Below are 15,905 nucleotides of genomic sequence, written 5' to 3' on the forward strand. Positions count from 1 at the left end.
CCCAGTAGCTTGGCCTCTACAGCTGTCTCCTCAGAATTCTGTGGAACTCCACAGGATTCCACAGGCCTTGCCCTGGGGTGCCCCGCCTGCCCCACCCCACAGGAGCTGTTCTTGATGGTGGAGCTGCTAACCCTGCTGACCTGTGTCCCTGGTGCTATCCAAATCTATCTTTAGGTGTCCCTGTGGGAAGTGGCCGTGGGGTGGGGCTGGCCCTTTCTAGAAACCAGATACATGGTGTGGTCAGATGCAGGGGTGGCCGCCTGGCCTGTGCCCGCCGGGCTCCCAGTTACCTTGGGTGAGTGCCGATGTGTTCTCCTGGGGAGGAGCCAGGCCTGCAATCAGGAAAGTTTTTGTGGTGGGATGGCCCCGTGGGGATTTCTCTTCCTCACTTGTGTGCCCACTGGGAGGGCCCCATTTTCATTTCATCCTGGGGTGGTCGAACCACTGCTCTGGTCCAGGGCCGAGGGTTGGAGCAGACATTTCCCCATCAGGAAGTAACATCAGTGTTCCCTTGAGAACAGGAAAGGCCTCCTCCTTTGGGGCTGGCCCTGCAGTGTCTGTTGCCTGCACAGCTGCCTGTCCATGTTGGGGGTGTGTGTCTGGGTTGTCTGGCTGTCAGGGCCAGGGCTGCCCCGGCTTTCTGGGGTTTGGTTGTCCTGAGTTGGCTGCACCCCTCTGCCCCAGGGACCCCTTGCCTGGCTCTCCCTCTTCCCCGTGCCTCCGAAGGAGAACAGACGGGCGTGGGGAGCCTGGATGTGACAGGTTGGCTCTCAGGACTCATGCAGGGCCAGGGCAGCCTGCTAACCTCTGGCCTTGGAGAGGAGGGTGGCCACCCAGTGACATGGCACCAGGACTTGCAGCTGAGACCGGGGCCAGGCCTGTGTCCCTCTGCCCCTCAGCTGCCCGTGTTAAGCCCACCTGTAGACAGGAGAGGAGGGCACCTGAATGTCCCTGGAGGGGAGGGGCATGGGTTCAAACTCTCTCCCTCCTTCCAGCCTGATGGCAGGTGCCTTGGCACGAGGTGGCCCTCTGACAAGGTAGCTTTCTGAGCCGTTTCCCCTAAATGTGAATGGTCTGTATCTACCAACACCCCCAGTCCCATTGGTCAACATGCCGTGGGCGGGGCTGGCCACTGTCCTGGAGGGCCTGTGGCAGCCCTGGGTGATGCCCGGCTTGAGTCCCTCCTGCTCCTCTCTTTCAAAAAGTGCACACAAGGACAAATGCTCATCAGTTCTTCTGACCGTAGTAGGGATACCTGCATCCAAAAGTGTGGATATGGATCCTAGGGAGGAAGCCCTTTCCCTTTCCCCTCAGAGACCCCTAATGTTAAGGATTAAGTGTGGATTGTTTCCAAGTTTGTCATTGGCTTTTAGCTGGTGGTCTTCATTTAAGGATGCTGGTCCTTGGGGAGACCCCTGTCCACAGAGGGCTGGGGAGGCGCCTGCTCAGGGTAGTGTGGGCCGAGGCTTAGCCCATCTGGGACACGCAGTGCTGAGAGTGGGGTCGCTCAGGTGGAAGAGGCTATGTGGGGGCTCCTTTGCTTTTATGGAGCTCTAGGTCAGCCCTGCAAGCTTTAAAACATTTATTTGGAAATAAAACACCCGTATGCCATGTGCCCAAATCCACCTGTTGCCACCAGCTTGCGCACCTGCTTCCTCGCTTGGGCTCTGTCATTTCTGATCCAGCTGAGTGCAGGTGCAGATGGTGGCGCTGGCCTTGGTGCCCTGCCCTGGAAGCCTGGAGAGTGCAGGCGCGTCCAGGCCCCACCCTGCTTAGCGCCGGGCTCCTCCTGGCTGGGACATCACCTGATGTTGGAGGCCTGGGACCAAAGGGGATCCCCTCTTCCTCCAGGACAGGGTTCCCTGGCTGCAGGTTGTTGGGGAGGGAGTCTTGGTTGTTTAAAGTGGTTCCCCCAGGGTGTGAATGAGCATAGGTCCTGTCTGCTTGATCTGCAGTGGGCCAGGCCTCCTCTGGAGGCAGGTGTACCACCCAGAGCCCACGAGGGTGTACACAGGGTGCATATTACTTGCTGAGGGCTGGACACTGTGGGGGATGGGTGCTGCTATCTGCCCACTACACAGATGGGGAGCTGAGCTCAGAGGCAGGGTTAGTGTCTGAGCCTAGGTTCCACCCCGTCTCTCTGATTGGAATAGCTTTTCCTGTTCTGTCCATGCTGCCCAACACCAGTGCAGGACGGGACATGGTAGGAAGGGGCCGAGGGTGAGGTTGGCTGTGCCAGCTGCGGTTCTGGGCAACTCTACCTGTCAGCACAGCCTTGCACTAACCCTGAGGAGACCTCCGACCTTTCCTGTTTTGTGAAGGGGGATGGGGCCCAGTGAGGTAGAGTTGATGACCCTGCAGCCCAGCCAGGAGCTGACGGGCAGAGAGACTAACTGGATGGCGTGTCACGGCTGCTGTTGGGCAGAGGGTTGGGTCTCCCTGAGGCCCTAGCTGGGGAGACCTCCATGGGGTGGCCTGAGGAGGGGGCTGGGGACTGTCCAGCCCTGGTGAGGTTCCTGTTGGAAGGAAGGACCACATCTGGTCTGTGGACTGTGAGGCTTCAGGTCCTGGGAGAGGCTTTGTGGGTGTGGTGGGCCCGGGGAGTGGGCACCTTGGGAAGGCTCCTGCCTGCCTGTGCTGCCCCAGCATCAGACCCCAGGTGGTCCACAGTCCTGTCAGCTGCACCCTGTCATGGTTCATTGCCTCAGGGGTGCCTGACCCAGCCTGGGTCCCCCTTTGGTCCTCTTCTTCATCTTGGCCTTCATGGCTCCATTCTGTGGTCCTGCCCTCCTCCTGGGCTGCCCACCCATCCCTGCCACGTGGTGACAGCTCCACTGGCATCCCATGGTGGCCCTGTCTTTGCCCACGATGGAGGGTATTGGGTGGGCCTGGGCTGGGGAGGGCTCCTGCAGCCTGCCCTGTGACCGGAGCCCTGCGGTGGGGAGGGCAGGGCCCAGCACAGAGGGCCTGTCCCAAAACTGACCTGCCGTGCTCATGCTGGGCATGGGGGCTTCCTAACAGGCAGGTGGGTGGGGACCCCTGACCTTCCCTGGACCTCACCTTGCTGCTGGCTCTTATGCTGGGTGCTGGCATGGGAAGCCAGTATGGACCGGGCACCACCCCCATTGCATGTGTTCAGTAGAACCTAGAGGAGTCCCTGGCACGGCTGCCAGCTGGTCCCGGGGAAGGACAGCTGGAGTTTTGTACGTGCTCAAGGGAGCGTGGAGAATTCGTGACAAGGCCATGACAGACTCTCTCCACCCGTCTACTGGCTGACAGGATCAGGCTTTCTCAAAGTTCAACATCCACACACCAGAAGGTGGACAGAACGATGCTGGGCCTGCCTCCTTCTACATATGATTTAGAGTCACCCACGGACACCCCAAGTAATTGGCACAAGAGCTCCATCTGGCTCAGTAACGGAGGCACTTTCAACAAAATTAGTTATTCCTTTGCTTTGGTCAACTATGCACTGCTAATTTATGGTAGTGATTCAGTCCTGAAGAAAATCCTTTGGTCCTTAGAGTCTTATGTTCGCAGGAAACTAAGGAAAGCTAGATTCCGATAGGAATGATGTGATGGCAGGGAAGTGTGGCAGGGCAGTCAGTGAGAGGCTTTCGGGAAGAGCCGCGTCGTGTCCATCACCTCCGTGGGAATGGAGGTTGCGTCCTGGTTGGAGCTGGAGACGTGTTTATTCCCGTGTTTAGAAACAGCTGGTGGAGGGCATCAGATTGCCGACATTTGGGTTCCACGGGAAACATTTCAAAGAACATTTTTAAAAAGTCAGTATTTATAAAATGCTGGAAATGGCATCTTTTACAACTGTTTGACCCTGTGATGACACATTTTACATCCCAACTTACCCCTGGGGCAGGCAGGCACCTACTTCTTTCTGTGTGTGGGTGACAGGGTGAGTACCGGTGTGTATGTGGGGGTGGCAGGGTCCCAGGTGGCCTTTAAGAGAGTAAAGCTCACTTGGCACCTTCCCCTGCTCCCTCTGCCCCTTCCCACCCCCTTTTTTTGAGGCAGGGTCTTGCTCTGTGGCCCAGGCTGGAGTGCAGTGGCAGGATCTTGGCTCAGCTGCAACCTCTGCTTCCGGGCTCAGGTGATTCTCCCATCTCAGCCTCCCAAGTAACTGAGACACCAGGCGTGTGCCACCACACCCAGCTAATAATTCCTCCCTCCCTTTTTAAATAAAATAGTATGATTTACAAAAGCAACCAGGGGCCAGATATTCAAGTTCAGGTTTCTGCCTCAGAGAATTGTAAACTTCTTGGAGCCCTTGACAAAGAAGACTGAATGTGGGAGAAGTCCAGTGCTGCCGACTCACCCCCAACTGAGCACCTCCTTCCCTGGCTGCACTCATCCAGATGGAGGGCAGCATCTGGGACAGGTCACCGGCGTCAGGGTCCCTTTTCTGCAAACAAGTCTGGGGGCACATCAGCCTCCGTCTGTGACTCCTCACACTCCTTGGCCACTTTTATTTGGTGGTGTCGGGAAAAATGTTCATCTTTATAATGATGTTCTTTTTTTTTGAGACAGAGTTTCACTCTTGTTGCCTAGGCTGGAGTGCAATGGTGTGATCTTGGCTCACTACAACCTCCACCTCCTGGGTTCAAGTGATTCTCCTGCCTCAGCCTCCCGAGTAGCTGGGATTACAGGTGCCTGCCACCACACCTGGCTAATTTTGTATTTTTAATAGAGATGAGGTTTCACCACATTGGCTAGGCTGGTCTCGAACTCCTGACCTCAGGTGATCTGCCCGCGTCGGCCTTCCAAAGTGCTGGGATTACCGGTGTGAGCCACCGTGCCCAGCCATGATGTTCTTTTTAAAATCATGAATTAGAAAAAACACACACTGGCTCACCTGTCAATGCAGTTGTGTATTTTGTTGCTCAAGATGAGGTTAAAGAGGGAACTTGGATTTAAAGGAAGTGAGTTTGTTTTAAGACCAGCAGAGAATGTTGGAGGCAGCAGGTGGAAGAGCTCTGTCAGGCCTCCCCTTCGCTGGTCAGTGGCAGATGCCTGGTGTTGACATCAAAATGGCTCCACTGAGCCCACTGACCACTCACTGCAGAGCAGGCCCAGTGCCTGCCTCTTGTCCAAGTGGCGCCCCGTTGCCTGGCCCTGTAGTGACATAAACCACCCACTGCTCAAACATCATGCCTGCACAGAGGCCACTTCCTCCAGGGACCTCAGACCTGCCTATGCCTTAGGTGGGGTGGGGGATGCCCTCTTCCCCAGGCTGCCTGAAACTGGAGCTTTTCCTCGGGGGCAGGGGTGCCCTGACTGGTAATTTTTGGCACAGTGTGTAGTTGCATATTTATTGGTTTTCTCATCTGTTGGCTGCATTCCCATGGGGTTGTGAACAGCCCTTTCCGCACACCCAGAGCCTCCATGACTGAGCGACTCCAGACAGAGCATGGGGGATGGTGTGGCTTGCTCTGCACCAGCCATTCCTGTGCACTTGCCAAACCCTGTCCTCCTGGAACCAGACCCAGACCCTCTCTCCACTTTGTGGTGAAAGGGCAGGCAGGAGCCTGCTGGCCCCCAGCTTGGGTCGACTGGTTCAAATCTTCCGGACCTGGGAGTAGCAGGGAGGCTCTTCCCACCAGGAGGGCGTGGAGTATGTGGGGATGCCGGGCCTCCTAGAGCAGTGGGTACACCCTCCCGGGGGTGGAGGGGACAGAAGGGGACACATATATGGTGGAAGTCTCATGCTGTCTTCCCAGTGTGTCCCTGTGGATATCATGGCTTTTGGGTGTGAGCACTTAAGTGACAGGGAGATAAGTCCTTGGTTAGGCCTGAGCCCTACCAGAGACCTGATGCCCTCCCATCCTGCACCTGGGGCCTCCGTCCTGGGCAGGTTCTCTGTGCATGGGACTGTTGTGGACAGAGAAGCTCCAGGCTTCCTTTGGTTTTGATTTACGGCCCCATGGAACTGGAGCGAGGCCCTGCAGCAGGCTTATCTCTCAGGGCTCAGCCTTGCTGGTTCTGGGCACTCTCCTCTGCCCGAGTGTGCGTGGGGCTCACCTCCTGGTGGGACCCAGTTCTGCCCCTTCAAGGGGTTGGATTTTGGGGTCCTGCCTAGCTGAAAGGAAGATGCCACGGAATCCCAAGTGTGCCCCTGGTAGGTCTGACATCTCCAACCATTGCCCACTGGGGACTGTTCTGGCAGAGCAGGTGGCCCTGAAGTGTCATAGGAGGGGGCTGCCTGCAGACACCCTGCCATGTTCAGGGCAGGAACCTCTGATGCTCTCAGTCAACATCGAAGGCAACCCCTGATGTGTTTCCCAGGTGTCCTGGGGGTGCTGGGAAGGGCCGTTGGGACCAAGAATCTTCTGACCACCCTGGCTGTGTGACTCGTGCAGTTCTTGAGGGGCTTTGCTGCCCGGCTTGGAGGGTGCTGTCCTGCCTTGCCTGTGTGTGACCCACAGGACGTTTTTCCTAGAGCAAATAAGAGCTGGCATTGTCCCAGAATGCCTTAAGTCTTTTGTCATCTGATTGACTTTCACCACTATGAGGGAACGAGAGCCATGAATTTGCATAGCACTGGGGACTTGGTAGGAGGAAGATTGGTGCTGATTGACCTTACCCTCCAGTGTCTGGGAGCGGGGGCATCATGTTGAGTGAGCAGCCAGGAGGCCCCCGCCTCTGACTCAGCACCAAACCTTAAAGCACCGTGTGAGTCTGGCAGGATTTGGAAATCACTTAGGGATCAGGTGCATTCTTCCTGCCCTGGCTTGTTGACTGTGAGCCTTCCTAATAGGTTAATGAATGAATTCAGTCCACAGGTGTTCATGGAGTTGCTCCTGTAATGCAGGCCAACCCGATGTCAGCAAACAGGTGATGAGGATGTGGACAGGCTCTGTGGGGGCAGCATACCCTGTAGGTGGGCTCTGGGCAGGGCTCGGAGGCGGAGACACTAACCGACCGTCAAAGTACCAAGCAGGCTGGGCATGGTGGCTCACACCTGTAATGCCAGCACTTTTGGGAGGCCAAGGCAGGAGGATCTGTTGAGCCCAGGAGTTCAAGATCAGCCTGGGCAACATAGTGAGACTACCATCTCTAAAAAAATAAAATTAGCCAGCGTGGTAGCATGTGCCTGTAGTCCCTGCTACTCAAGAGGCTGAGGTGGGAGGGTCACCTGAGCCCAGGAAATTGAGGCTGCAGTGAGCTATGATCACACCACGGCACTCCAGCCTGGGTGACAGAGTGAGACCCTGTCTCCCCTACTGTAAAAATTACCAAGCAATGTGTTACATTGATTAAAATAGTCGTGTGGTGTAGAATATAAAATCAGATCCTCTTCCCTTCCAAGCCCACCTCTAAGAGGCACCATTGTTAACCATTTCTGACTTTCGTGTCTTAAATGTATCAACTTCAGTAGGTAACTGCTGTTAAAAATGAAGACTGTAGTGCATGCAGGGTACGCCCCCCTACTTCCCGTTTTTTCTTAGTCATTTAGAATGTGAACATTTTGCTCTGAAACTACAATGAAATCTTTTACACGTTACTGTTGGTGCTAAAATACTGGCAAAAATAACTTGTGCTATAAATGATCCTGTGAGTTTCCTCTAGAATTAAGGACTAGGCGCACAGAAAGGGAATTGTAAACTGACATGCTGTTTCCCAGAGAAGGCTTCCTGGGCGAACTGGCCTAGCTGAGCACTGCCATCTCCTCTCCAGCTTCCTTCACCCCCAGGGACCTCGAGGGTCACCCTGGGTGCATGTCTTCCTGTTGTGTTGTGTTGTGTTATGTTGTATTGTGTGTTGTGGAAACATTTCTTCCAGTAACTTGTTCCACCTAGACTGCATGGGAAGTTAACTTTTGGCTCCTGCATGTCTGAAAACGAGTCTGGACCGCCTGGCTTGGTGTCCGTTTGACAGCGTATAGAATTCTGAGTTAGCACTTTGAGGACACTGTCCCTGCCACCTGTGCCCAGTGTCTCCGATGAGACTCGCCGCCCACCTGGGCCGTTCCTTTGCAGATAGGACTTGCTCAGGGTTCTGACATTACACTAGAACAGCCCTGGAGATGGGCTGTTCATTTACTCTGACCTGGCCTTGGTGGGCCATTTTCTTCTAAATCGTTCTCCTTCCAGCTCAGGGAAATGCTATTCTACTATTTGTTTATACTTCATGGTGTCTGTTCTTAGAACCCTTTTGACATAGTTTGACTTCCAGGCAGTTCTTCCATGTCTCTTAATGTTTCTCTTCTATTTTCTTTCTTCTACTTCTCTCATTTGGTCTTTGGATTTTTTTCCTTTTTTTTTTTGTTTTTACATATGAAAAATTGAAGGGTAATTTACATATAATGAAACACACAACTTAAGTGTGCAAGTTGAGCTCTGACAAATGCACATAGAGGTGGAGCCCACGTGCTGTTATGATGTGGAACATTTCTCCATCACCCTCCACCCCAAGATCTCTTGGCTCCCACTTCTACCCACCCCAGAGGTAACCATTATTCTGATGGCATCCCCCAGATATTAGTCTGTCTTTTCCAGGGTTTCACATGAAGATGGGGGTCCTACCAGACATATTCTTTTGTTTGGCTTCTTTTGTTCAGTCCGATGCTTTTGGCCTTCACGTGTGCTGCTGAGAGGCAGGAGCGTGCTCCTTTTTGCTGCTGAGCCATGGTCCCATTTGGATGGGTGCAGCATGGTTCATTCACCTGGCCCCAAACGTTTCGGTGGTATCCAGGTGGGTCTATGATGAATTATGCTGCTTCCAATATCCAAGTCCATTTTTTATGGACTTATGTTTTCCTTCCTCCCAGATGGATCCCGGGAGGGGAGTGGCTGGACACAGAGCAGGTGTGAACCCTGCCAAGCCCTCCTCTGAGGGCTGCGCCACCTGAACTCCTGGTAGCAGTGTGCCAGGTGGGACCCACTGTTCCCCAGCCTCCCAGCAGCTGGAAGTATCCACCTTTTTTTTTTTTTTTTTTTTTGAGTCAGAGTCTCACTCTTGCCCAGGCTGGAGTGCAGTGGCACAATCTCGGCTCACTGCAAGCTGCGCCTCCTGGGTTCACGCCATTCTCCTACCTCAGCCTCCCGAGTAGCTGGGATTACAGGCGCCCGCCACCACGCCCAGCTAATTTTTTGTATTTTTAGTAGAGACAGGGTTTCACCGTGTTAGCCAGGATGGTCTCGATCTCCTGACCCCGTGATCCGCCCACCTCGGCCTCCCAAAGTGCTGGGATTACAGGTGTGAGCCACCGCACCTGGCCGTATCCATCTTTTAATTTAGCCCTTCTGGTAGGTATGGGATGTATCTCAGTGTGGTCTTTGTTGGCATTTTCCCAGCGACTGATGATGCTCAGCCTCTTTCCGTGTGCTGTTGGCCATTTCTGTGTCTTTGGTGAAGTATCTGTTCATGTGTTTATTATTAAATTACAGGAGTTCTCTATACATTTTGGATCTGAGTCCTTTGTCAGATATATGTATTAAGAATAGTTTTTCCCAGTTTGTGACTTGACTTAAATAAATAACCATTTTTTTGGAGATGGGGTCCTGCTGTGTTACCCAGGCTGGTCTTGAGCTTCTGGGCTCCAGCCATCCTCTGCCTCAGCCTCCCGAGTAGCTGGGACTACAGGCGTGAGCCACCGCACCTGGCTTAAAGAATCGTTTTTGATGAGTAGAACATGTTTCCATTTTATTGTCTGGATTAAACATTAACTTTTTTGTACTTAATGTTTCATTGGATTATGGAATATCTTATTTCTAAAACACTGAGCTGGTTAGGAAGGGCAGTCCCCATCCCTGTGATAATTTGCAAGAGCTCTTTCTCGAATGTTCCTTTCTAAATAGAAGCTTGATTTTACTTACTTGTGTCAACTTCTTGAATCTTTATGGGAACATTAATTAGATTTTTTTGGGAGTTGCCGTTGGTCTCTGAATTATTTGTTTTCTGGGTTGGCCCCATCATGACAATGGCTTCTCTGGGTATTGCCTGGCCCCGTGGTGATAGTCACTGTGCAGTCCCACACTGGAATGAAGGGGCCCATGAGGGTGTGTGCTGTGGGGAGGGGTCTGGCCGGTCGATGGAGGAAGAAGGGTCTCATGGGCGCGGCTGCATTTGGGATGTAATTTTTTTTCCCAAGATGACCCTTGTCGCGATCCTGCCGCCCGCTTCTCCTCTCTGCTTTGGAGTCTGGCTTGACGTTCTTTGGGCCTTTCCGGAAGGATCCAGGGGTCTTGCCTTGCATTTACTTTCACTCTGATCTCTCCCCTCATCTGTCCAGATTTACCTGCTTTCTGTCTGTTTAGAATTCCCTGGAATTTTGCTGTTCTGTGTTTAGTTATGTTTCTGGTTTCCTTCGGAAAATACACATTTCTTTTCTGACATTCCCATGGGAATTGGTGCAACAGAGGCAGGCATTGCTCTGTGGGCTCATTGGACCAAGATGAGGAGGTGATCCTGGGGGCAGGACCTCAGGTGGAGGTGAGAAGGGCGTGGCACGTGTGCAGCAGGAGAGGCCTTGGCTGGGCCTTTGGACATGGCTGTCACCTCGTGAGGGAAAGTTGGAAGCACATGGAGCCTTCGGGGCCATGCGGGCTCCCTGGATTTATTCTGAGCCCTCTGTGGAGAGAATCTATTGAAGTATTTGGGGGAAGGGAAGGGCCAGGATCCAGGGGGACTACAGTGAGGGATGAGGTGGGAGAGAGGGTGGCGAGGGATGGGTGAGCTCAGACGGGGTGGTGGGAGTCAGAGGGGAGAGGTGGAGGTTGGGCAGGCGGCGGGAGGGTGGCCAGTGCTGAGGGGTGTTTGAATGTGGTGCCTGGGGTTGGTGGTTCCCTTGTGGGATGGTGGGCAGAGTGGGCATGTGGGGCATGCACCTGACCAGGGTTCCCGGGTGATGATGGTGGCGTTTGTTTGCTGTTTTCTATTTAAACTTAGGTCAGTGATTGGTTCTGCTGGCTTGTGCAGACACAGTGGCCCAAGGGTCTGGGGAGGTGTCTGCTGTGTCCTCCTGCACAGGAGGGCCTGGGCTGCCCTCTGGGCTGCTGACTGGTCAGTTTGGCTCTGCTGGGGCTTTTCTCTTCCCTCCATTCTCAGCTCGTATCTCAGTCACCTGTCCACGTCTCCTCTGTTCTAATCCACTGGGCCCTGAGTACTTCTTCTGAGTTGTGTATACGTTAGAAGTAAACTGATGATCCATTCTTTTCACAAACACACAGAAAGTGAGTGATTGTGGAGGAGGCAAAGGCCTCAGAGGTGTATTTTTGGAAAAAGTGCTCAAGTGTGGCCATGTGGATTTGCGAGACCTCTTCGGCTTCCTAGGATGTCTTTTTGCTGAGGTCCCTTTTTGGGGGCTGTGTCCAGGGTTGTGGGGACTAAGGAGTCAGCAGTTGTGGTGCCAGTGTCTGCATGCCCTTCTATCATAGCCGCTTAGCTGCCTGTGGGTAGGGGAAGGGCTGGTCCTACTGTGTGGCGCTGCTGGGATGTGACGCCACCGTGTCCCCTTCTGTGTCCCATCTCTTTCCCACTTAGCATGTCTCTTGCCCTGTAGGACCGGAAGCTCACCAAGCTGGAGCGGCAGCGGTTCAAGGAAGAGGCTGAGATGCTGAAAGGCCTGCAGCACCCCAACATCGTGCGCTTCTACGACTTCTGGGAGTCTAGCGCCAAGGGCAAGCGGTGCATTGTGCTGGTGACGGAGCTGATGACCTCAGGGACGCTGAAGACGTAAGCTCTGCTTCCTGAGGGCTAGGGCAGGTCCTGGCATGGGTGCAGGGCTACCATAGCTGGGAGTGAGGTCTCGGGCTGCTGGGGTGGTCCTGGCTGGTGCCTGTGGGAGGCTGTCTCCTCTTTCCTCTCCTGCATGGGATGCCAGGAGGTGGTTTACTTCCCAGGGAGATGGTTGATCTGTCTATGGTGTCTGGGCCTTGTTTCTGGCTGGGGTTCTGTTTCTGCCTGGGAGCCAGCCTGGCACATCCTCAGGCTCAGGACGCAGGCTGGGCGGGGTGCACAGTGGGGACTGTGGGATTCTGAGGATGTGGAGGTGGTTAGTGACGGCTGGGGAGTGGGGAGCGGGGTGGCCACGGCAGCCTGTTGCTGCTCACTAAGGTCCCAGTCTGTACTGTGGGGATGAGGGCTCCCTGCCTGGTGCTGTATCCTGGGTCCATCTGAACCATTGGACCCTGCAGCCTTGGGCAGGGCCTCAGTGCCCCTCAGCTGGGCAGTTTCCCTCATAGGTGGATGCGCTGCAAGAGGAGAGCCCTTTTCTTAGCTTCACCCACCCACCTCCTCCCAGGGCACAGCTCAGGGCAGGCCGCACAGGTGGCCAGTGGCAGAGAGAGCCCCACCTGGCCCCTGTGGTTCTGACAGGCCCTGGCCTTTCGTAACCCTCACCCCCTCACCTGAGCATCTGCTGGCTGGTACTCCGTCCTGCCTTGGGCAACTTACAAGTCAGCCTGGCACCATCTCCCAGTGAGGTCAAGATGGAGCTTAGTATGAGCTTTAGTAGCCAGGTCCTTGGCATGAGGGGAGCAAGAGGGTTGTGAGCCCACCCAGTTGCCTGCTCAGGGGCCTGGCTCCAGGGAGGAACTGTCTGGCCCTCCCGTCTCACCTTCACTACCTGTCACAGGTATGTGCCGTGTGCACGGGAATGGACTTTGTACCAGGCCTGAGCAGTGTTAGGTGGGGGCTTTGCTAGGGGGCCGCTGCCGGCGAGCTGCTTGGTGAGCTGTGCCCGTGAACCCCTGCAGGTACCTGAAGCGGTTCAAGGTGATGAAGCCCAAGGTTCTCCGCAGCTGGTGCCGGCAGATCCTGAAGGGCCTGCTGTTCCTGCACACAAGGACGCCACCCATCATCCACCGAGACCTGAAATGTGACAATATTTTTATCACCGGACCAACTGGGTCTGTGAAGATTGGTGACTTGGGCCTGGCCACTCTGAAAAGGGCGTCATTTGCCAAAAGTGTGATAGGTAAATCTGCTTCTCCTCCCCAGGCCCTTGGAGCCCATGAGAAGCTGGGCAGCATTGAGTGCTGGCGAGCATCCAGTTTTGTTCAGACCTGGTGCAGGAGACCCAGTGGGAGGAGCGTCTGGGCGCGGGAGCCTCGGGCCGGGGTGTCTGGGCTACCCCACCAAGCCTTTTGTAGCTCAGCTGGAGGGCCTGCCCACTCATTGGATTCCCAGGCCACTTGGGCTGGGACAGCTGACTTGGCTGCCTCCCTCCCCTGCTGCCCCTGCCTTGTCCGACTCTGGCCCCAGATGGTCTTTGTGTTTCCCTCCGTGGCTGTGGCTTGGGTGCCAGCTGTGATTGTCTAGCAGGGGAGGTGGGCTGGGTGCCGATGCTCGTGGTGTGTGTGGGCACTGTGGGCACTCGGGAGAGGGAAGCTGCCCTGACCACAGAGGAACTTGGGAGGTTTGTGGCCAGTGACGCTGGAGCTCTCAGTGGGCAGGGAGGTGTCACCCGGGCTGTGAGGCCCAAGGAAGTGAGAACTTGGAGTATCTGGGGAATCCACATACCTGCGGGGCGGGGCACAGAGCAGGCGTTGTGCACAGGATAGGAGCAGGGCGCCAAGGAATTAATTCAGCTTGTTGGGCATTTCAGGCCTCAGTACAGATGCCCTCCTGTGAGAAGCCTTCCCAGCCTTCTTTTGGGGCGAGATGCCGTCGCCCCTAGGGGCAGCTGGCCCGGAGCTTCTTTGCAGAGACCAGGGGTCTGCGTTGTGCCATGTACCTGGCCCCAGGTGTGCTCCTGGCACAGTGGGTGTGAAGTGTCCACTGGTCCTGGGTGGGGGCCTCCACCGGCTTTGAAAAGAATGCTTGGGTGGCTGTGGAGCAGCTGTTTCTGGGGCCAGGATGATGGGAAAGCTGCAACATGTGCAGGGCAAGCAGCGTGGGTCAGGGCTCAGGAAGCCCAGATGGGACCCGATCGGATCAGATTGGGAGAGGCTCCCCCATGTTAATGAAGACCCAGCGTGCCCCCAATGTGAGGGCAGGACAGTGAGCAGTCGATCTTGGGGCTTTGTGAATTCTTAGTTCTGCTGCATGTTTGGGGACAGAACTTGGCAGGTGTGGGGAAAATGAGACTCCAGAGCTGCTTTGGTTTGGGAAGTCTGTTCAGAATGTGACATCTGGGGCAAGGTGGCTGCCCGGGGGTGGCCCTGTGGACACAAAGCCTCTGGCATTCTGGGGGAGCTGAGTGGTGGAGTGTAGGGGCTGACCCAGGGTTCAGTTTCCCCATCTGTGAAATGGGTATATAGGTGAGGGTCTCCACTCCCTCCTGGAGGGGCTGAGAGCAGGGGCCCAGGACCGTGGAGAGCCCATGCCCAGGGCTTTGAGCTCTGCGCACTTTCTGGGCAGATTTTGCAAATTTGGCTTCAGAAGTGGTAGGAACCCAGGTCTCAAACCCCGGGCGCAGTCGGGTGGCAGGAGGGAGGCTTGGGATCTCCTACTCAGGAGCGAACACTCCTGGAGGAAGAAGCACAGCCCACTGTGAAGCGGCAGCCCTGGCAGAGCCCCTCGGCTTCCTCTGGCTGGGCGGCTCTTTGCCCTCTTGGAAACGAGGTTTCGAGTTGCTAGATCAGGTTGAGATGAAGGCCAGGTGTTTCCAGCAGGCACAGTGGGGAGATCTTGTGACCCGCATGGTTGCCCAGCTCTGTGGGCTGTCCCTCGTCAACCCAGCTTTTGCTCAGCTGGAGTCCGGGAAGCTTTGGTTAGAGAGGCCACAACCAGGAGTGTCGTCAGCTGCTCAGGCTCCTAGAGAATGAGGCTGAAGCAGGAGAATTGCTTAAGCTCAGGGGTTCGAGGCTAGCCTAGGCAATGTAGTGAGATCCCTGTCTGTACAAAAAAAAAAAAAAAAAAAAAGGAAAGGGGAAGGAAGGAAAGAGAGAGAAATAAAGAAAGAAAGAAAAGAAAGAGAAAGAAAAAGAAATTGGCCTGGCATGGTGAACACCTGTAGTCCCAGCTACTTGGGAGGCTGAGGTGGGAGGATTGCTTGAGACTGGGAGGTCGAGGTTGCAGTGAGCTGTGTTCATGCCACTGCACTCGAGCCTGGGCGACAGGGCATGATCCAGTCTCAAAAAAAAAAAAAAAAAAATTGCTAGTGCAGCAAATTTTCAGTATAATCATGTGGTTAAAAAACCCAAAAGAATAAAAGTTCCCGGCGTCAGGCCCCTGCACTCAGCTCCTGTTGTTTCTCATGGGTTCTTCCAGAGTTCTGTGTGCCTAAGACTGAAATCCAAACCATATTCTTGTCGCAATTTTTATCCAAAATGTTAACTTTAAAAAAGAGTGGCCAGGCACAGTGACTCACACCTCTAATCCCAGCACTTTGGGAGGCTGAGGCGGGCGGATCATTTGAGGTCAGAAGTTCGAGAACAGCCTGACCAACATGGTGAAATCCCGTCTCTACCAAAAATACAAATAAATTAGCCGGGCATGGCGGCAGACGCCTGTAGTCCCAGCTACTTGGGAGGCTGAAGCAGGAGAATTGCTTGAACCTGGGTGGGAGATGGAGGTTGCAGTGAGCCAAGATTGCACCATTGCACTCCAGCCTGGGGGACAGAGTGAGATTCCGTCTCAAAAAAAAAAAAAAAAAAGTAACACATTTTAAATTGAAATGACGGGTAAACAAAACGTGCTTTTAAAACGCACTAATTAGTTAGCTTGAGCTTTTAAAAAGAAACTAGAACATTTTGAAGACCTTCCAAAGTCAACAAACATCCAGACGTTAAAAGCAGCTGTACTGAAGTCTCTAGTCCCCTTTCTTTGCATTCAGCGCGACAGACATGCAACCGGACTTATTTTATTAAAAAGGCCTTTACAGTTGCTATATTATGAAAGCTAAAGCTTATTATAGAGAATAGAGAAACCCCAGACCAATATAAGTAAAATAAAAATCAGCCCTCGCCCCCTGCAGACATCATCTTGCCCTGGGGGTTTGGTTTTGC

The 15,905-nt window shown here is 54.3% G+C and overlaps 1 protein-coding gene across 38 annotated transcripts in view; it reads left to right on the forward strand.

Annotated features, from left to right (window-relative positions):
* The window catches only part of WNK2 (WNK lysine deficient protein kinase 2), a 137,517-nt gene that overhangs the window by 34,776 nt on the left and 86,836 nt on the right, over window positions 1-15,905 (forward strand). For all 38 annotated transcript variants that reach the window (XM_031014450.3, XM_055349916.2, XM_055349926.2 and 35 more), the window contains exons 3-4: window positions 11,516-11,688; window positions 12,711-12,931. In XM_031014450.3, coding sequence (XP_030870310.3) covers window positions 11,516-11,688; window positions 12,711-12,931 — 394 coding nt within the window. The remainder of the gene's footprint in view (window positions 1-11,515; window positions 11,689-12,710; window positions 12,932-15,905) is intronic.

This window comes from Gorilla gorilla, chromosome 13 (genome assembly GCF_029281585.2).
Source record: "Gorilla gorilla gorilla isolate KB3781 chromosome 13, NHGRI_mGorGor1-v2.1_pri, whole genome shotgun sequence".
In the NCBI taxonomy this organism is placed as follows: Eukaryota; Metazoa; Chordata; class Mammalia; order Primates; family Hominidae; genus Gorilla; species Gorilla gorilla.